This window comes from Apium graveolens, chromosome 4 (genome assembly GCF_009905375.1).
Source record: "Apium graveolens cultivar Ventura chromosome 4, ASM990537v1, whole genome shotgun sequence".
In the NCBI taxonomy this organism is placed as follows: domain Eukaryota; kingdom Viridiplantae; phylum Streptophyta; class Magnoliopsida; order Apiales; family Apiaceae; genus Apium; species Apium graveolens.
In genome coordinates this window covers 46,011,035-46,031,777 of record NC_133650.1, presented here as the reverse complement: position 1 = coordinate 46,031,777, position 20,743 = coordinate 46,011,035, and the positions used below count along the sequence as shown (strand labels likewise).

The following is a 20,743-nucleotide window of genomic DNA, read 5'->3' as shown; positions in this document are numbered from 1 at the left end:
TGTTACACACACTTTTGATTTAAAAAATTATTGTAAATTACACATTTTTATGCGATTTAAGTTTTCACTTCTAAAATGAATATTACTAATGGAATATAATCAACATCTAAAATTTAAAATTTTCATACCAATCATTGTGGTGGAGTTAGGACTAATGCAACTAATTTTTATTCAAAATATTAATATCAATTCTTTAGCAGCCCCTTGCATAATGATGCTAATATGGAATCCCCTCTGTTGCATGGGTTCACCAGCACTACTTATATCTGGAAATTAAATTAACCATAATGTTCTTGGTCCTCACACTTATCAATTAATTTTTGTATAATATTGCACTATAAATACGTAGGTCATACTATATGAATATAATTATACAAACAACAGAAAGAAGTTAACATAATCTTAAATCAAACGGAGTAGGAGAAAGTAGTTTCAATACAATTCAACTTAAATAGTACAATAGCAATCAAATTTCATAAAATTCAACCATCATCAATTGAAACCTTCATAAAACTATTACTCCTACATGAATAAATCCACTAACTTCAAAAAATAAAAAAGCACGTTGATTATAACCCCATTAATCTTGAATCTTCTAGTCCTGCAATATAAAATTTCCAGCCGTTATAATTTATATATTACAAATGTAGGTGGTGTTTCAATATGAATAAGTACATATAATACTAATTTTTTAATCATATAATTACCTCTCTTTCTTGCTTGATTTTCTTGTTTAACAACTGATTTTTGATCTCATCAGATTCTTCCTCATATTTATCAGAGTTCAATCGCGTCTTATTTGACGATTTTCCAGTCCCCGGGGTGGCAGTTTCTGTTTCCGACTCAAGGGCCTAATAATATCAAAATTAAGTTACTTAATTTTATAGTTGTAGTGCTTTTGAGTTGTGAAGTAAGATAACTTTTCTTGAAAATAAATTACCTGGGTCAAACTCATAGATGTCATGTTTGAACTGGAAATTTTATTTGTACATTTAATATCAGATACTATATCTGAAGCGTAGTAAATGGAAGTGTCATTTAGAATATTGTCTGGGTTCATAACAATGTTAAGTGTGTACTCCTTCCCGACAATATTTTTAATACTGTCTGAGAAATCGGTACCCTTTCCTTCATTCTTAATGAGTGCTGCTATCAATTTTGGGGCAGTAGTGCCAACCATTCTTCTCATTGCTTTATCAAGAAGGACAATATTACATGCTTCTGTATCATCCTCACCTAAAATGCACAGCCTGTATCTTTTAAAATATTTTATACGCAATCCAAAAGCACAATTAAATAATTTTATATAATATATAAATTACATGATTGTCTATGGTTATAGGACCAAAATCATACTTAAATGATTTTTTTAATACAACTTTTTGATTTTTGTATAAGTTTTTTTATTTTACATTTCATGAAATATAAAATTAATATTTCTTTTGGTGAAAGTTATACCCAAATATAGAAAAATTAAAGTGCATTTAATATTTGTATACTTTTAATTTTGAGCACTAAGTTATCTAGTCAACACAATATCTAAAATAAAAATATACTACAGACAAATTAAAATTTGAAGCTGGCATATGATACACATTTTTAGACTTTTAGAAAGACACACAGTGTATATGAAAACAAAAGTATGCATAACATACCTTTTCTGTGCTACAGGCAACACTCTTGGACAATTAAAGCATTTAATAGTCTTTACTTGGGTCTTCCAAATCTGATGCATAGAAAGAAGACAGCTCTTTTCGGTTTTATAAAGAATAAGTTGCAGGAAAAGGTGCAAGGGTGGGATAAGGGTGTGTTGTCAAAAGGGGTAAAGAAATTCTTTTGAAAACGGTAGCTCAATCTCTTCCTAATTATGCAATGGGAGTTTTTCTTTTACCGATTGAATTGTGTCAAGATATCGAGAAGATTATGTGTAGATTTTGGTGGAGGGCTAGTCGTAGCAAGGAGAGGCCTATACATTGGATGAGCTGGGAAAAGATGAGTAGGAGTAAAAGCATAGGCGGTTTGGGTTTTCGTTGGATTAGAGATTTCAATGTAGCGCTGCTGGGAAAGCAGAGCTGGAGAATAATTAATCAGCCTCATCTGTTGGTAAGTAGAGTGTATAAGTCAAGGTATTTTCCAGAAGGATCTTTCTTTAATGCTAAAGCGGGGGGCAATCCTAGTTATGTTTGGCGTGGTTTAATTGAGACTCAAACCCTTATGAAGGAAGGCCTAATCTGTAGAGTTGGTCGGGGTGATAGTATTATTGTTAAAGAGGATCCTTGGTTACCAGATATTATTAACCCTTATGTTGTTTCTAGGAGTGAAGCTCTACACAATGCAAGGGTATCAAATCTAATGGATTTAAATACGAATCAATGGGATCAGGACCTTGTGCGAGATGTGTTTGAAGAGAGAGATGCGAACTTAATTTTATCTATTCCTATCTGTTCCAATGAGAATGATACGTGGTATTGGAAATTCGAAAAAATGGGAGGTTATTCTGTAAAGAGTGCTTATGGGTATTTAAGGGATAGTAAGGAGAACAACCACAATGATGATAATTTTGGTTTTTGGAGGCGACTGTGGAACTTGAAAATCCCACCGAAAGTTAAACACTTTCTGTGGAGGGCAATAACTGGAACTTTGCCTACTAAGGATAATTTGATTATCAAAATAGTGGGGGTGAATTTGTGGTGTCCAGTGTGTCAATACAATGCAGAAACAGTTATGCACGCTCTGGTAACATGCTCTTTCTCTCAGGAATGTTGGAATTATGCAAGACTGTTAGGTGTCGACAGTGGTTTTCATGTGTTCTCAGACTGGTTCAAAGAAGTACTGCAGAGGTATAAGAAGAACGAAGTCCAATTGATTGTCATGATCAGCTGGATGCTGTGGAAAAATCGTAATGATTTAGTTTGGCATCAGCGTGGCTTACAGGTGAGTGAAGTAGTGGAGTCAGCAAAATCTGTCCTTGACCAATGGAGGAGTGTTCAAGATAAGTCTTTCGACATCTACTTGGGTCATATGACTCAAGACGATGGCCACGAACACTGGAAGTTACCACAGCAGGATAGAGTCAAGGTTAACACTGACGCGGCTATTTTTGAAAACTTAACCAGGTATAGTTATGCTTTCGTGGCTAGAGATAATGTTGGACAGTTGATTGAAGCACGATCGAAGTGTCTGCAGGGAAAGGTAGCTCCGGAGATAGCAGAAGCCATTGGCGTTAGAGAAGCTTTGAGCTGGATTAAGGAGTCGAATTATTCAGGTGTCGAAGTGGAGACTGATTGTCTGCAGGTGGTACAGGCCATCAGATCTTCAACTGCGAGCCTCTCTTACTTGGGGAGAATTATAGAAGAATGTTGAGTGCTATTGGCTAGTTTAAAAGCCCGTAATGTGCTTATTCGTTTTGTTAAACGTTCAGCGAACAAGGTGTCTCACTACTTGGCGAGGTTCAGCTGTTCTATAGCTGACCGTATTTGGAGGAGTGGAGTTGTCCATTCTGATTTTCAACATGTATTATTGAGTGATTTGAATTAATAAAATCATTTTCCTTGGCAAAAAAAAAAAAAAAATTTCCCTCTACCTTGGTCACTTCTTCTTCACACACGCTACAACTGTTGTACCACCAAGTGTCTTCTTCTATTTTGTTGACTTGAATTCGACAAAGTACTTCTCTCTACAAAAATTAAATTAAAATAATAACAGTTAATTACACATAACTCAGTGAAGCTATAATATTTGATGATAAATATAAAATTAAAATTTTTACCTCTATGTAAGCTTTATCAGTAATTTCATTCATCATTTTAATGGTCAACATTTCCATATGAATAACATCATCTTCCTTTGTATTTTTACTTTGTACCAATTTATAACCTAATTCTTCCAATCTATACAGTGTTGTACGTACAATCAATAAACTAATATTTAAAATTAAAGTTAAATTATCTCAAATAAATTACATAACAAAATGTGATACTTGCTCCTCATTGCAACCACAACATCATCTTCTAGGTTGATGTGAATCTTGGTGGGGGAAGCACGCTAATATAAATGTTTGCTACAAAAAAAAGGTAAATTGAAAGAATAAAATATAGATATTATGCCAATATTTTAATGAACACCAAGAAATTAAAGAATAGGATAGTTATAAATTTACCATTTGATTTGAACAACTTTGTGTTTGTCAAAATAATTACAGTAGTCTTAGCCTCTTCTTTTTCAAGTTTCTTACATAGATCAATAGCATCATCACCCCACACCGTTACCCTATGTGAAATTCTAAAAGAAAAGAGATGAACATATTACTTTTCCTAAATAAAAAATGCAATATACAAATATATTTTTTGTGATTTACCTTCCATCTGTAACTTTGAATCTAAATACATCTCTTAATCCAATTTTTGTTGATGTTTTTTTCACTGGTTCCATTTCTTCAACTGCTCCTATTATAACTGAATTAAAATATTTTTAAGAAACACATGCAATAACATATTGAGCTATCATGAATAAAGTCAGGGGGTAAAAGATGAAAAGGATGAAAATTTTGTCGAAATAAGAGTCATACCTATAGCAAATTCAGGCAATTCTTCTTTCTCATTTTTGGATGTTTCTTTCACATATTGATCGAGGTCCTCAAGATCAACAAATTGGAATTTGTACATTGGAATCATGTAATCATCTTCTTTTACCTCCGCAATAGTTGTTGTATCCAAAAAACTTATACTATACTTAGAGAATACAGGTTTTAGTTTACCATAGGCCTCTTTCACACTAAACTGTGAAATAACATATATAAAGGCAAAATAAAGGCATGGATATGATGCTCCTGAAAAAAAGGAAAAAACAGGTGTTCACATCATAGATAATAGTATTATTTTCTTTTTCAATTTATATGCCTCACATACTGCAACGTAAAAAATGAAAGAGAAAAGACTTACATCCTCATCGCAGAGTATAAGATTAAATCCACTTAAATTTTTGTTAAGATTACTTTGAGTAGGCCACATTTGCATCACTCTAACTTTGATCCGCCATGTTATTTTTGATTTATTTAAGGTAGCAAGACCATCATAAATCTTAGGTTGATGTGTTTGCAGTTGAGTTTTGATTAAGTTGAGTGTAGTCATCCAACTCCAGTTATATATACACATGACCTTAAATATTCTAGATTATTCTAGGAATGTAAAACGTTTTTTAGAAAAAAGTGATATTCAAAATATTTGAAGTTTTCCCTTGATTTTTTTAGACGTCCCCATAAAAGTTGTTCTAGACCTACAACATTAATGTTCTCCAACCTATTGTAGGTTGTCAGGTACATATATCTATATATGATTTATTTTTCAATAAAATATATACTTCCCATAAAAGTTTCACATTCCCCAGCATAGTTTTAATCTTCCCTGAACATGGTCAGACGCTCGAGAATATGGTCGAAAACATGAAACATTTTGGATGATGAAACAGTGTTTAAAATATAGTTGATCATTATTATATACTACGTATTTCTCTTTCATATTTCTGTTACTGTACACGTGCAGATGACATATTTTATTAGTAATATTTTCTCAAGAGATATAATACCAAAAAAAAGTAGAATTTAGTAAGATATATACTTAAAATCTAAGTTTTTATGTTTATGTATTTTTACATAAAATGGAATTTAGTGTGAGATTCATGTATTGAGATAAAATAAGAGTTCTAATTTTTGATAAAAACTTATTTTAGTTATTTTGAGCACCTTTAAAATGAAAAAGATTTGTTATTGAATTATTTATAATAAAAGTAGAAGCTGAATAAATTATTTATTTGAAACTTTTAAACATAAAATCCAGATTTTTTAGAAAATTAAAGTTTTGCATGAAACCGGGCTACATTTATGTTCTTTTTTCTATATTTAAGTATTGACTAAATTTGTTTTTTATTAAAAAATGTAAATTTTAACTTGTGGGATAAGATAACATTTTTAAAATCTATATTTTATATTCTATATTTACATTTACATATATCAGTCTATATTCTATGTTTACTTTTTAGCTCTAATTCTATATATATCTATATTTACATCTACATATAAAAAAGTACTCTACATAATAATTTTTATTTAAATACTCATTCTTTGGCAAGTCAATATTATATAAATGAAAAGACTGAGTTCAAGATTACACAGCCCAAACACTTGGCCAAAAAACACAATTGAACCTGAAACACAACAAAAAAATATATTAAAGCACAACTTAAACCCACTTCAAATAATTATAATTATACCCTAAAATGAGTGAGATGTCTTAACAATTCAAATTAAGGTAAACAATAGGAGAAAAAAAATTATTAATATAAAATTGAATAAAAGCAGCATGACTCAAGACCTGCAATGAGATAAAATCAATCATCTACTTTTAAAGTGAAATATTTTTCAGTTAAATCTCATTGCATGAGAACCTCTTCCAAATCCATCAGTTTATGAACATCCTGTACAACTTCCTCTTGATCATCTCTTGAATCAAATTGTAGAACTGGATCAAATTAGCACTTGCATCCTTGTAAAAGTCCACTACTTGTTCAGCCTGTCCAAAATACACCCATGAAACTGTCTTTTCTTCTTGAGTTTGCTCAAATAAAATTAATAAAAATAAAAAAATAGTTAAATTATATTTAAATAATTCATTATCCAAAGTCAAATAATATATATGAATAAATATTACCTTTGAGATTATAAAATACTTCTTCATACACAATGTTATCAGTGATAGATGTCGTTTCTCCACTATCTTTTTCAATAAGAATCCGGAGACCTGTAGGAGACGTAACCCTCAAAATAGCAACATATAATTGTCCACGTGAGAAAACAGAATTTGGAAGATACAGCCCAACCTTTTCTAACGATTGCCCCTGACTTTTGTTGATAGTCATTGCATAACAAATATGAATGGGAAATTGTCGTCGCATAAAAATGAAAGGAAACTTTGTATCTGTTGGGGCCATCTCAATTCTTGGAATAAGGTGTATAGAACCAATATTGCTTCCAGAAATAATCTCACAAGAAGCGTATTTTTCATACACTTCCTAATGATCATTCGAGTGCCATTGCATAAGCCAAAAATCTGATTTAAGTTTCGCATTAGCATAACCACTATACCCTCTTTCAAGGCCAGTTCATGTTTAGGAAGGCCAGCAATGTTTATAGAATTCAAATACTCTACTGGAAAGGATGATTCAAGATTGTCTTCATGTGCTGGCCCATCATCTATACTATCAATGCTCAAGTATGTGTATAACTTACCGGGAATTCTCTGAAGTATTCTTTTGTTGATATCATCAACAACAGCATTTGTTGGCGAGAGAATCGCTCTATCTTTTAAATATTGTGGATTTAAAAAATTGGTCATCAAATTTGGATATGTAGCATCAATAATAGCCTCAATTTTATCACCATCTGTATGTAGAACATATTCATCTGGAATACGAATCGCATTACACTGTTCATCATCATCTTCACATTCATGTACTTCTTTGCCGTCACCTACCCTTAAGACCCATGTGTTAAATTCATCAATAGCTTTATTTTCTGCAACTGAATTTCCAGAATGAAGGCGCATGTTTTGATGAAGAGAATATAAGTGACAATATTCCCAAAGCATAGACCTATTTAATGATGAATTCACAATGTCAGCCCTTGATCCTTTATTTACAACTGGTAAATTTTGTCGAAAGTCTCCTCCAAGAAGCATTGTTATTCCACCAAATGGTTTACTTCAATTTTTCTTATCAACTGTAGACATGATATCTCGCAATGAACTATCAACAGCTTCAAAAGCATGTCGATGTTGCATGGGTTCTTCATCCCAAATAATTAAACTCGTATTTTGAAGGAGCTCTGCAATTTCTATACCATGTTTTATGCCAGCTGTAGAGGTGGTATCAAGTATTAAAGGTAGGTGAAACCTTGAATGTGCTGTTCTTCCCCCTGGTAATAACACAGCAGCAATTCCAGAAGATGCCACTGGAAGTACGATCTTACTTCCGACCTTAACCGATAAATTATGGTTTTCCACAAAAAAGTTTTTCGGCAACCTCCCCTTCCATAAACAAAAAAGACACCACCTTTCTTTGCATATATTGCATACAATATAGAGTCATAAATTTTTCTTTGCTCATGATTTAAATTGCACACAAACTTTGAATGTTCAATAGACATCTGATGAACATCATAAGACATTTCTTCTAAAATTAACGGATTTCCAAGATTGTTCATGTACTGAGATTCGGGGAATGGCATTTGTGGAAAGTGCTTCAAAGATTTCCCAATATTATTCAACAGCTTCTCAATGTCTACAAAAAAAACAAATAGAATATAGTCAATATTTTATTTGCTATGCCTCTAGCTTTGACCTTCTATGTTAAGCATGAAAAGCAACATCTTCTAAACTTTCATTAACATTGAAAGTAATATATCGTTGACCCTCTAAGTGTACAGGCAGCCTTTCTACAGAAGGATTTCTAAAGTGAATATCAAATGCAAAAATTCTCCATGATGCTTCGGAAGCACAAATATAGCGACCATCAAGATACGTTTTAATCTCATCTACATATTTCTTATTCATAGAAGAATTTTGTCCATTGATATTTGTACTTAATCTTTGTTGAGTATGTTTTAATCTTTGTAAATTTCGAAACTTAGAAGATATTAACAAACATAAATAATTCATATATATTTATATTGGATAAATATATTTTAGAGCAGAGACTCATCATTTGGTATATTATGTCCTTCACTATCTTATAATATATGTAAGCTCTACTTTGACTTGGCTTAAGAACTAAGCTGCTATTACTGTATTTTTCATTTTTTACGCCAAAACTGATCTATCAAAATTTAATCCATATTACTTTAACTACAATTAGAAATTTCACAACTAATGAGTTTCAGTGTTTTAAGATCCGCAACTGTATATTTATAAAGAATCTAACACTTTATTTGTATAAGATTTAAGTACTTAAATTTCATATTCGTTGCATAAAATAATCGAAGTTTAATGTAAAGTTTTTGTAACTAATTGTAACGCCCCCAAATCCGGGGTCAGGAATCTGGGTCGTCACGCCATCCTTCACTCAAGTGTAACCTGGTATTGATCATTATCACTGTGACTTAGAGCATCTCTTACAGATTTATATAGATCTGTCCTAAGAGTATCCTGATGATCTTGAATCCAATTCAGCCTATATTGTTTGATGGCACAATACGCATCAACTATGTATTGTTGATGCAAACGACCTCCTAATCGTCGTGTATAACCTACAATGGAAGCAAAAACCAATATTTGCGTTAAATGTGCATAGTGTTGATTATTAAAGTTACAATAAATTAAAAAAATGAGTGTTTTTTCTATAAAAAAGAAGTACTATTAAGATAAATTATATTCTCTACCTGAAAACATCATCATTCGGTATTATTACAGCAGTGATTCAATACTTGCATAGAGTGCAAAATTTGACAAAGATATTAAATAACAGAGCATACCTTGTAACAGCCTAAACATAAGATCATAAGAATACCATTCCCTAATGTAACATGTTCTCTCTTTTTTTTACGATGACCCTTCACGGTATTATAAGGGATTTTGAGATGAAATCCAGACTCCCCGTGTGGAAATAAAAGTGGATATTGTAAAGCCATAAAAAATTTATTAGTTTCATATACTCGATGAAGACAACCTTCTTTTCTTTGTACAATAATGTCATGCTCTGTTGCACATGTTTGATCATCAGAAGCACCAACTAAAAGAGCACCAACCTCATTTGATGGTCCAATATGATTTGGACGCCCGCTTGCAGATCTAGAAGATATGAATATTAATTTTAACTCTTCCAACCCACATTCCTGGAATCGATCTCGGGCCATTCGAAAACCCTTAGTCAATTCATTATGCTCGTCAAGCATTTTCATAAGACCATCAACAATATTTGGATCTAAGTTGGAATCCCCATGTAAAGTACCAACTCGATTATCTACTTCATTTTCTGTATCATATATATAAAGTTGGCACAATTTGGGAGGCCTGCCATCTGGAGGAAGAAGACTACCAAGAAGGTGTATATTCTGCCCATTGATTCGATAGCAATAAAGACCACGACCTTTATTAATATTATGATCAACGATTCCTCCGCTAGATGGAAATGAGAAGATTGAATTGTAAGCACGAAAATTGTGCCTAAAATGATCAGAGTTAAAGATCAACCATTTGAGATATGCAGGAGTAGGCTTTGGTGGAGTTAACTTTATTTCTCCAACTTTGCAACACATTGAAAATGTACATTTCTTTCCTTTCTGGCTTTTATTATTTCTTTCTTCTTTCCACACGAGTGCACCACAAAATTCACAAATTTCTGTTGGTGGTCCTAAGTTTAAATATCCAGAGGGAAAACTTGGAATGAGGCAATTTTTTTATATATACAATGTTAACGAAATAAACAATGACAAGCATATTACAAAAAAAAACATTTTATAGTTAATGCAAGAAGGATTTCACCATCAAAAGTATCATGTGTTGCATATCCATCACTAGTAGGGATTTCCATAACATCATCTGCACATAATATACCCATTTAGGTGTATTTAAATAATATTTATCTTGAATGCCATGTGACATTATTTTATATTGTTAGAAGACATGTATTTGATCGCATTATTTTACACCTTACCCCTGAGGTTATATTCACACTGATCATTACTTGAGTTTGTTGCAACATGATTATCTTGAAACAAAGAAGATGAAGTCCCCTGATCATATATTCTAGATTGCAGATTCAGTCGTGTACAATCTACAATAATATTTAATATAAAATTAAAATGTTGTCACCATTCTTAATATTTATTCATTGCAAGACAGTAAAAGTTCGATAAAAAAGTGTTAAATTGTAATTACTTGAGTCTGTTGCAACATAGTTCTGTCGAAATATAGAGGACGACCCCTGATCAGATTGTAGATTCAGTCGTGCACTGCCTGCATTTAATTTCAACATATAAATAATGATATTAAAAAAATATGTAATTTTAAAAGGTCAATAACAATTATATAATAAATTCAATGTTAAAAATAACTACCAAGATTTGCAGTGATACCTGAAAAAGATGTGAAATCTCGTCGGTCAATTGGAGTTGATAGATTAATGCTGGTTAAATCTGCATGCATATTGATAATATAAAATGAGTAAAAAGCACTAAGACATTAATATAGTTTTAAAAATTTATCACTTTGGAAAGAATTTTTGTTCGATAATGGAAGACTAAATATTTACTTCAACAAAAAATTTGTCTTAAACATCAATATAAAATGACAGAGCTAACTATCACTTGTTGTTGGTGATATGTACTGAAGCTTCTCGGTTGGAGTCAACAGCTTACTTTGTGATGAGCTCATGTATATTTTCACTCTTTGCATGATATTAGTTATTTTATCTTTGATAAAATGTGAGGGATAATTACTAAGATTATAGTGGATATCTGACAAATGCCTGAAATTCCATTTATTGATTGGAGTTGGGGGATTACTAATGATTAAGCATGTACGCACACTCATTATACAAATTAACTATAAAACACTAACTAAATCTCAAAAAAATATCACTACGGAAGTACTTTATAATATATCCTACAACTTAATATAAAAAACTATTACATGTTTTTAATGACATATATTTACGTTTGTCTATAGGGTTTAACAGCTTACTTTCACGGGAGTCTCCAAATATATTTAACTGGGTGACTATATGAAAATTAGAGAGTTAATGTTTAACGCGTACCTGCAATAGTCAAAGTTTGATTGTTGTTTAAAACTTCTAGCCGTCTACCTCTGCATTTAGATATATCATTATTATCCATAATGAAAGGATTAGTTTGCTTTCGGGGTCTACCACGTTTTCTGTAGGATCTTCAGAGGTTATAGCTATGGTAGAAGGACCTGCTTTTGATACATTATTGACATGTTTATATTATTTCAACAATCAACCGGGATGCATTTTCACATTAAAATTCTATTTTAACCTAGCAAAAATTGATGACTGGAACGATAACATTGATATCAAAAATACCAAGTGTACCTTTGTTGTTATCAAGCAGGTTTTCACTGGGTATTACATTTGGGGAGACATTTTCCTTTGTAGGAAAAGCATCCTTATTGCCGGCTCTACTGCGTTTTCTTGATGAACTTTCCACCGCATCAACCGATCTCGTCATTCAATTCGTGAAAGTTACCTATTTCCATCAAGTTGAAAATCTATCAGTACATAATCACTTCAACCTACTTAAAAGATATAAGCCACACTCCTGAATTAAAGATTCATTTTAGTTTCATCTTGTGAAAGAGGAAACCCCTGAAAAATTTGTTGTATTACAGTGATTACTCCAAGCTAAATGTTTAAACAGAGAGAATTAATGTACTAAGATACTTAAAAAGTTTGAGTGGAAACAATCCTTAGTGAAGATTACCCAAAGAGTACATATGCATAAATGTATATGTATATAAACTTAGATTTTCTTTTCAATCAAATCAGTCGGAGTAATCAATTGGGAAGAAAATGCATTTGGGTTTTATAAAGAAATCAACAAAAAAGGAAGAAGATAGAAATGAGCAGTGTACCTATCTATGAGTAGCTCAACAGAATGACGCTTTTGTGAGAAGAAACTTTCTGGAAACTTGATCGTCAGACAGGAGGTGTATTATAGCATAGATAATTGTAATAGAAAAAAGGTCCAGAGACCATGTTTTTTTAATGGTATGTGTAACACACACACTATTCATGATTATGCATATTTAAATATGTATCCGGTGAATAAATTTATTTGTCATCGTTAACTTCATTTTTGTGAATATCATAATTAGGCCTTTTCAACTTTTTTAATAAATTCTAGAAAAAATTGTAGTTAGGTCATATTTTTTAGCTAAATATAAAAGTTCATTTTTGCTTTTGCTCTCTCCGGATAAATTGTCATTAATTTTTTAAACTTGAAATTGATTTTTTATGAATTGCCTAAATATTTAATAACCATTAAAAAAAGTTTTTAAAATAAATATTATTATTAATTTGTACGATGAAGTTATAACTCGGTCATATTTAAATTTTGGTAAAGCGTGCATATAAATTAAATCAATATATGATTATTTGTATATTTTGTGTACAAACTTAAGATCTTTATTATTATTCTTATATATGAAAAATATAAATTTATCCGGTGAATAAATTTCTTTATTAACGTTAACTTCATTTTTGTGAATATCATAAATAGGCTTAATCAATTTTTGAATAAAATTGTAGTTAAGGCATATTTTTTTAGTTGTATATAAAAGTTTACTTTGCTTTTGCTCTCGGAATAAACTGCCACTAATTTTTTAAACTTAAAATTGATTTTTTTAAATCATGCATTTTATGACACTTACTTAAATTAAATGAGCACAGTGGTTTTCAGTTCACCCAAAGGATAGTTGGTACATCATTTGACTTGCGGGCTTGACATCAGCTTAGCCGGCAGGGTGGAAAAATTAGTTTTGAAAAGACTAAAATGACCCTTTTCATAATTGTGGATATCTTAACCATGGCTTAACTAAGGGGTATAGTTAGTAATTGTGAACATGGGTTACTTGAGGAATTAGATATATATTGATCGTTTATATTGCAAAGTTTTGAGGAGAAAAATTTGCGAAGCATATTTTTCGTTTTAATTTATTTTCTGGGCGTAGAAAAAGAGTTTGACGGTGTTGATTACTCCACATGGCGTTTCATCGTGTGTATGTCTATGGTTATGAATTTCAGATTTTTCTGGAGATATTTTCAAACATCAGATAATCTCTTCAGGGTGATCAGAATTTATTTTGGGTAACGATTTCGAAATTCCGCTTTTGTACTTGGGTATATTATAGCATGTTAGAATTTATATATTTATTTCATAATTTTTAGAAGTTATAGTAGAAGTCGCTTTTGGCCGTATTTTTCGTTAATGGCGTGTTTATATGTGCAAATATAAATTATTGTGTGTTTTGAATTTATTGATTTTATTAGAGTATGGATGGATCGTATTGTTTGGAATTGATTTTGAGGGGCTCTGACCCCGGAGATAAGTCCGTTTTACAAAGACGTTATTTCGATTTTTTTTGTAAAATATTTATTATAATTTGAAATTATTATCTTTTATTATTTTTCGAAAATTATAATTTCATTCAATTATTTATAAATTATTTTAATTAATTAATTATTCATTTAATTAATTGATTAATTCACTTAATCAATTAATTTTACTTATAAATAGTTGAATGAAGTGTAATTATTTATAATTGAGCCGAATAATATTCTAAAATTATTTTGAGCTTTTAAAAATTATATTTGGGTATTTAAAAATTAATTAATATTATTATTGATTGATTTATCTTATTTTATTCATAATAAATAGACCGTTCGTCCATTTAATACGAAACGAACGCGTCTAGACTCACAAAAATATTTTGCTTCTATTAAAAATACTTTCAAGACACAAATTATTTTGTTTCGAAAGGTTTTTTATTTTACGAGTCATTTTGAGACGATTATTGATCGATAAATCATATTTTTGACCTGATTTCAGTTTTAAACGTATCAAGTCAAACCTTTTGATGAACCGAGGCATGTTTGATATGAATTATGTGATACATGAGTTATGTGTTTGCGTGCTATGTGAATTACGTGCATACGTGGGTCAAGAGTCTTGTGTTTGACTATTTCCTTTATGTGTGGGCTATTGTATGGGTAGACGATAGGGTTTGGACGCGCAGTTCTTCGAGTAATTATCGTTTAGACGATTAAAGTTTAATCTTTTAATTATAGATGCAGATCATTCGAGTTGATCAGGACCAGACATTGGAAGGAATAAAATGGAATGGTATTGAATATCTGGCTTCTATCAATCGCAAGATCAGCATATCAGGGAGTTGTCGATATAGAAAGACAGCAAGTCATGAGATGCCAGACTGAGATAATTGTGTTGCTGCGAGTGTGACTAACTGCTAAAAACCAAAGACAAGTTTTCTATGCTATTCTAATTCCAGAATAGTTCAATATTTTTCATATCCAACAACTTATGATTATGCAAGTATTTCGTTTCTATTCTCAGTAAAAAATAAATAAATATTTTACATATCGCTGAGTTAAATATTTATCATGCAAGTACTCTTCTGCTATTATAAGTTCAGAATAGTTAAGTGTTTTTACCTATCCAAATACTGTATTTATAAATGTTTTATACCTTGATAAAGATGATTTTCTTGCTAGTATTCCTGCCTAAGTAAATGGTGGAAAAAAATTATAAGGGTGTCGATTATTATGACCCCTTTTCAATAAAAGGTTTTTAAGATTGGATGAATGCGTAAGTGACCGGGGCGGACGGTCAAGCGGAGGGCCATGTATTATATGAAATATTTATAATACAACTTATGCCACATGAAGATATATTGCCTTTTTGTTTGAGTACTCGTCTTTTGGGACATGTTTCCACGAATCATGACCCAGTGCTATCATAGGGGTTCATCAGCATGTGATAGTACATCCGTCGGAGAAAGATTATAATCTAAATTATTATATCATTTTTGATAATCATATAATAAATGATTTATCAAGTATTTTGGTTTTGGATAAAAGGTGAAATGCAGTTTTGATTCAGTTTCTGATTTATGCTGATACTTACTTTGTTGTTAAATATCAAATGTGGTATTAATAGAGATGATTGATGTTGACTTCAGTATGGGATGTTGTGAGCATCACATATTGATATCTAGTTTGATATGACATCAAAATGAGTATTGATATCACGAGTTCGGTTTTGAATAAAGTTTATGATTCAGTCCAGGGTCACTATTTCATATTGTGGTTTACGATATTTCCTTAAATATTGTTTTGCGAGTTTTATTCTCATCAATATTCAAAGTATTTCTGAAGTATTTCGCTTAAAACTATCGAAAGGGTTTTGAATACAAATTAGGAATCAATTTTGAGATTCCTTAACTAAATTTTCTGATTCAGCAATTATGATTTTAAATGTTCTGCTATATTGCGGATGTCGGTTCTATATTAAAAAGACTATCTATATATTATACTGAACTTGTTGAGCATTTTTTTCGCTCATACTTTCCTGTTTTTAAAATTTAACCTCCAGTGAGGATTAGCTTGCGCTATTTAGCGGCATAATTCAAGAAAGCAAAGAAGAAGCTTTTGGAAGATGGTTGGTCCAGGGTTTACGGAACTAAGGTAAGTCTATTGTATAAAGTTGTGTTTATATATATATATATATGTATTGGTTATGTTATTAAGTCGTTGGTCTAGTATACTTCTTTTCGAAGTTATACTAGTGGGTTAAGTTTTGAATTTGGGAATTTTTGAAAAGAGTTTGAAAATAAATTGAAAATTTATTTATGGAATTTGGATTTCTTGTTTCAAGAACTATAACCTGAAAAGATCTTGGATTACTTTGGGGGTCATAGATGCTAAATATCTTCTGCTGGCATTTATTTATTGATTAAACATGTTGTTTTGGATTGAGGTTTCATCGTGACAACCAAATCCTCTGACCCCGGATTTGGGGATGTTACACATATAGTACTAGGAATGTCACATGGCTCCCACTAACCTTCTTATAAACACATGGTTCATCTTCATTTTGAATAAAGCCAAATTCTTTGACTGTTACATTAAAACGACAATTCCATCTCCTTGAGGCTTGCTTCAATCCATAAATAGATCGAAGCAACTTACAGACCATCTTAGCAAACTTGGGGTTGACAAAACCCTCAGGTTGTATCATGTATACATCCTCTTCAAAGCTCCCATTTAAGAAAGCGATTTTGACATCCATTTGCCAAATCTCATAGTCGTAGTAAGTAGCTATTGCTAGAAAAATCCTAATGGACTTGATCATAACAATTGGTGAAAAAGTCTCATCATAGTCTATACCATGAATTTTTTTGAAACCTTTTGCCACTAGCCATACCTTATAGGTCTGTATCTTACCATTCATGTCAGTTTTCTTCTTAAAAACCCACTTGCACGCTATAGGTTTTACCCCTTCAGGTGGATCAACTAAAGTACATACTTTATTTTGATACATGAATTCCATCTCGGATTTCATGGCCTCTAACCATTTCTCAAAGTATGTACTGTTCATAGCTTCTTAGTAGGTAAGAGGCTCATCATTTTCTATGAGCATCACATCATAATCTTGAGTCAAGAGAAATCCATAATATCTCTCTGGCTCATGATGAGCCTTACTAGATCTATGAACAACCTGTGTTTCCGGAGCATAAATATATTGATGTACTTCCTGCTCACTTTACAACTCTGGTCCAATGTGTTAGTGTTTGTGCGCTAGAGACAACACTATGATATTTTAGTTAAAGACATTTGGATTATTAATATTTATGTTCTATCGATTATTCCTTTTATAATTTATTAATTTTCAATTTACTGCGATATAAATGTTAGATTAATAAATGTCCTTGGAATATGATATGCAATTCTATATCTCTAAGTACGTGACTTAGAAATGAGATTACGAGAATAGTATCAATATTCCTAAAGGTCCCTAGTCGAGTATTATTATTAAGGGACAATAATAATGCATTAAGACTAATGTTTTGTTGACTGATGATCACATCTTATTAATCATAGTTATAGTGATACTAAAGTCAAAGACACAGGCAGATGTACATGTACATGGTGCTGGACAGACTCGATGTGAGATTCTACATGTCTGTTGTGTCATAAGTAATTCTCACAGTGATAATGATGTAATGGTCCTTAGACCTGAAGTCATTATATTTCTATACGAGAATTAATATACATTGATTCCATTAAAAGTTATCCTTGACCGGGTAATGATAAAAGTGGACATTCGGTATATTATGCATCGTATGAGAAATATGAATGATCTAGAAGGGATTTAACTCTCATATTTTATGAGTGATATTATTGGCCTCTTGTATGAGCTAGACTACGAAATGCGTGGTCACGCTCAAATGTTGATTTGATATGATAGTCTACTCATTGATCAAGGAAACTTGGATTAAACATTGATGAGGATGACCCATTACATGCATCTAGTTTAATCAATAATATGTGGTTAAAGGGATTATATTACATTGTATATTATTCACAAAAGGTTTAATCGATCACCGATTAAATTATTATTATTTGGGTAGCAATGATGTATTACTAGATGCCGCTCATTGTTTACGATTTTAAATTAGATTTAAAATTCATTGCCCATGTAATAATAACCTATAGGGTCACACACAAAGAATGCTTGAAGGATAATTTAATTTAAATTGGATTTAAATTAAATTAAAGTAATTTGAGTTATTTATAATATTAATTAAGTTTGACTTAATTAATTAGATAAATAATGATATTCAAATTTACTAATATCAATTATGAAATTTATTTGTTAAATAATTAAGTGAGACTTAATTATAATACAAATAGGAATTTCGGATTAATAATAACTCCTAATTAGTTAAGAGTTATAATTCATTTTTCTACTCTCTATATAATATCTCTTGTGTGGCTCCTTTTTTGGTGGAAGATTTTTACTAAAACCCTAGCCACCAAGGGAGAAGATGGAGAGAGCAAGAAGAAACGAGTTTGTGCTAGTACGCATTCAATCCTTGAGTTAAAGCATTTGTGTGGATACCGATAGAGCGTAGATCGCGAGAGCGGGATGCGTGGTGATTGAACAAGCTTTGGATCTCCATTAGTCAACCAATTGGTAAAGCTTCTTAAGGTAAACAATCTGATCTACAAATTAAATATATGTTTTTCGTATGGATCCTGCGGTGGGTTTCAAAAATTCTGATTTTTTACATTTTTATTTACCGTTTCCGTTGCGTTTATGTGCTCGAAACCCATCATAATGTTATTTTGTACATCTCGATCTTAAGCGAGATCTATAGTCCTCCCAATATTTTTCTTGGAAAGTAACTCTCTTTCAAGAAATGCAGCGGTCCTAGCAATAAACACCTTAGGGGGTTGAAAAAATTAGATAAACTAGTGGGAGACACTTATGAATAAAGACCCGATTCATATAGTGTTTTGAAATGAAATTGAATATTTGCTAAGTGTTGTTATGTGTTTATCATTTACAGATTTACTATATTCGTCATGTCTTCTGCACTATCACTCAGGAGCATACTAGATGCTCACAAGTTGACTGGTCCTAATTTAGCTGTTTGTTTTCACTGTAACAAGTTGGGGCACTGGAAGAGGAACTGCAAGGTTTACCTTGCAGAATTGAAGAAGAAGGGTAGTGAGACTACCGCTTCTGATTCAGGCATGTTCATGATCGAAGTTAATATGTCACTAGGTCAAATTTCTACTTGGGTATTAGATACCGCCTATGGTTCTCATATTTGCAATTCGTTGCAAGGACTAAAGGGAAGTAGGACTCTTGAAAAAGATGAGGTGATTCTATGTATGGGCAATGGAGCAAGGGTTGTAGCCATATCTGTAGGATCATTTAGTTTACATATGCCTACGGGCAAGACTATTATTTTGAATAATTGTTATTACGTTCCCTCTATTGTGAGGAATATTATTTCTATCCCTATGTTGGATTTGGATGGTTTTTCATTTATTATTAAGAATAATGAATGTTCTATCCTTAGAGATAATGTTCTTTATGGACGTGGTATTATAAATAATGGTCTGTATGTATGTGACGTAGAGCATGATTTACTTCAGATTGAACAAACTAATAAAAGAAAACGAGATGATGAAAATCTGACCTATTTATGGCACTGTAGGCTAGGTCATATTAGTGAAAATAGACTGCGGACATTGCATAAGGAAGGGTTACTTGACCCCTTTGATTTTGAATCATATCCTACATGTGAGTCTAGTCTATTGGGTAAAATGACCAAATCTCCATTTAGTGGACATGGAGAGAGGGATGCAGATTTGCTAAGATTGGTACACACAGATGTATGTGGACCAATGTATACGCAAGCCATGGGTGGATTTTCGTACTTCATTACTTTCATAGATGATAGATCTAGATTCAGATATGTGTATTTGATGAAACACAATTCTGAAGCCTTTGAAAAGTTCAAAGAATATAAATATGAAGTGGACAAACAAACCAAACATAGTATTATAACTCTTCGATCAGATCGAGGTGGTGAATACTTGAATGGAGAGTTTCTAGATTATCTCAAAGAAAATGGTATAGTCTCCCAGTGGACTCCTCCATATACTCCACAGTTAAATGGGGTATCTGAAAGGAGAAATCGAACTTTGTTAGACATGGTTCGGTCCATGATGAGCTATGCGAATCTTCCATTATTCCTATGGGGTTATGTTAGGTCACACACAATGTAGAGGGGGGTGAATACAGTGTATAGCACAATCAAATCAAATTCTAATAACACAAGTAACAGAAAATAGACTTTATTCAAAGCAATAAACTCTGTTACAATGCGGAACTGTCCTCTCTCAGTGATGAACAAATATCACGAGAGCTGCTAGGGTTACAATAAATAATATTCTCGATAATGATAACACTAATAGTGTAAACCCTATGTCTGTGTTTATATACTACACAGTTACAAGATAATCGTTAATTGATATGGAATATAATTCTGCTTCCTAAAATAAACCAATCGAATATCTTTTCTTCCAAGTATTCCATTCTTTACAGAATTCCTTCTTCATGCATATCTCTTCTTACATTTGT

At 31.7% G+C, this 20,743-nt stretch overlaps 4 protein-coding genes across 9 annotated transcripts; all 4 read right to left on the bottom strand.

Moving 5' to 3' along the window:
• Window positions 1–721: 721 nt before the first annotated feature.
• On the bottom strand, window positions 722–4,924 carry LOC141717961 (uncharacterized). Of its 2 annotated transcripts, none has more exons than XM_074520270.1 (6): window positions 4,568–4,924; window positions 4,358–4,454; window positions 4,160–4,281; window positions 3,770–4,060; window positions 3,584–3,676; window positions 722–851 (listed from the first exon to the last, which is right to left on the bottom strand). In XM_074520270.1, the coding sequence occupies exons 1-4, from the start codon at window positions 4,671–4,673 to the stop codon at window positions 4,011–4,013; spliced, it is 375 nt and encodes a 124-aa protein (XP_074376371.1). In that variant the 5' UTR covers window positions 4,674–4,924; the 3' UTR covers window positions 722–851; window positions 3,584–3,676; window positions 3,770–4,010. The 2 variants fall into 2 exon arrangements, with proteins under 2 accessions (XP_074376371.1, XP_074376370.1); XM_074520269.1 differs by lacking the exon at window positions 722–851 and adding an exon at window positions 3,365–3,499.
• A 1,984-nt stretch (window positions 4,925–6,908) lies between these two features.
• On the bottom strand, window positions 6,909–7,730 carry LOC141718526 (uncharacterized). The gene has a single exon (XM_074520910.1). The coding sequence runs from the start codon at window positions 7,728–7,730 to the stop codon at window positions 6,909–6,911; it is 822 nt and encodes a 273-aa protein (XP_074377011.1).
• Window positions 7,731–7,754: 24 nt separating this feature from the next.
• On the bottom strand, window positions 7,755–8,603 carry LOC141718524 (uncharacterized). Its single transcript, XM_074520907.1, has 3 exons — window positions 8,429–8,603; window positions 8,174–8,331; window positions 7,755–8,078 (listed from the first exon to the last, which is right to left on the bottom strand). Exons 1-3 carry the CDS (start codon window positions 8,601–8,603, stop codon window positions 7,755–7,757), a joined length of 657 nt encoding a protein of 218 aa, XP_074377008.1.
• A 356-nt stretch (window positions 8,604–8,959) lies between these two features.
• Window positions 8,960–12,760, bottom strand: LOC141717960 (uncharacterized). 5 transcript variants are annotated; one of them, XM_074520264.1, is made up of 8 exons: window positions 12,639–12,760; window positions 12,100–12,253; window positions 11,123–11,182; window positions 10,926–11,003; window positions 10,702–10,821; window positions 10,530–10,586; window positions 9,521–10,398; window positions 8,960–9,295 (listed from the first exon to the last, which is right to left on the bottom strand). In XM_074520264.1, the coding sequence occupies exons 2-8, from the start codon at window positions 12,233–12,235 to the stop codon at window positions 9,278–9,280; spliced, it is 1,347 nt and encodes a 448-aa protein (XP_074376365.1). In that variant the 5' UTR covers window positions 12,236–12,253; window positions 12,639–12,760; the 3' UTR covers window positions 8,960–9,277. The 5 variants fall into 5 exon arrangements, with proteins under 5 accessions (XP_074376365.1, XP_074376369.1, XP_074376367.1 ...); XM_074520268.1 differs by having other exon boundaries at window positions 9,794–10,398; XM_074520266.1 differs by lacking the exon at window positions 12,639–12,760 and adding an exon at window positions 11,803–11,963 and having other exon boundaries at window positions 8,960–10,398; window positions 12,100–12,238.
• Between the last annotated feature and the right edge of the window lie 7,983 nt (window positions 12,761–20,743).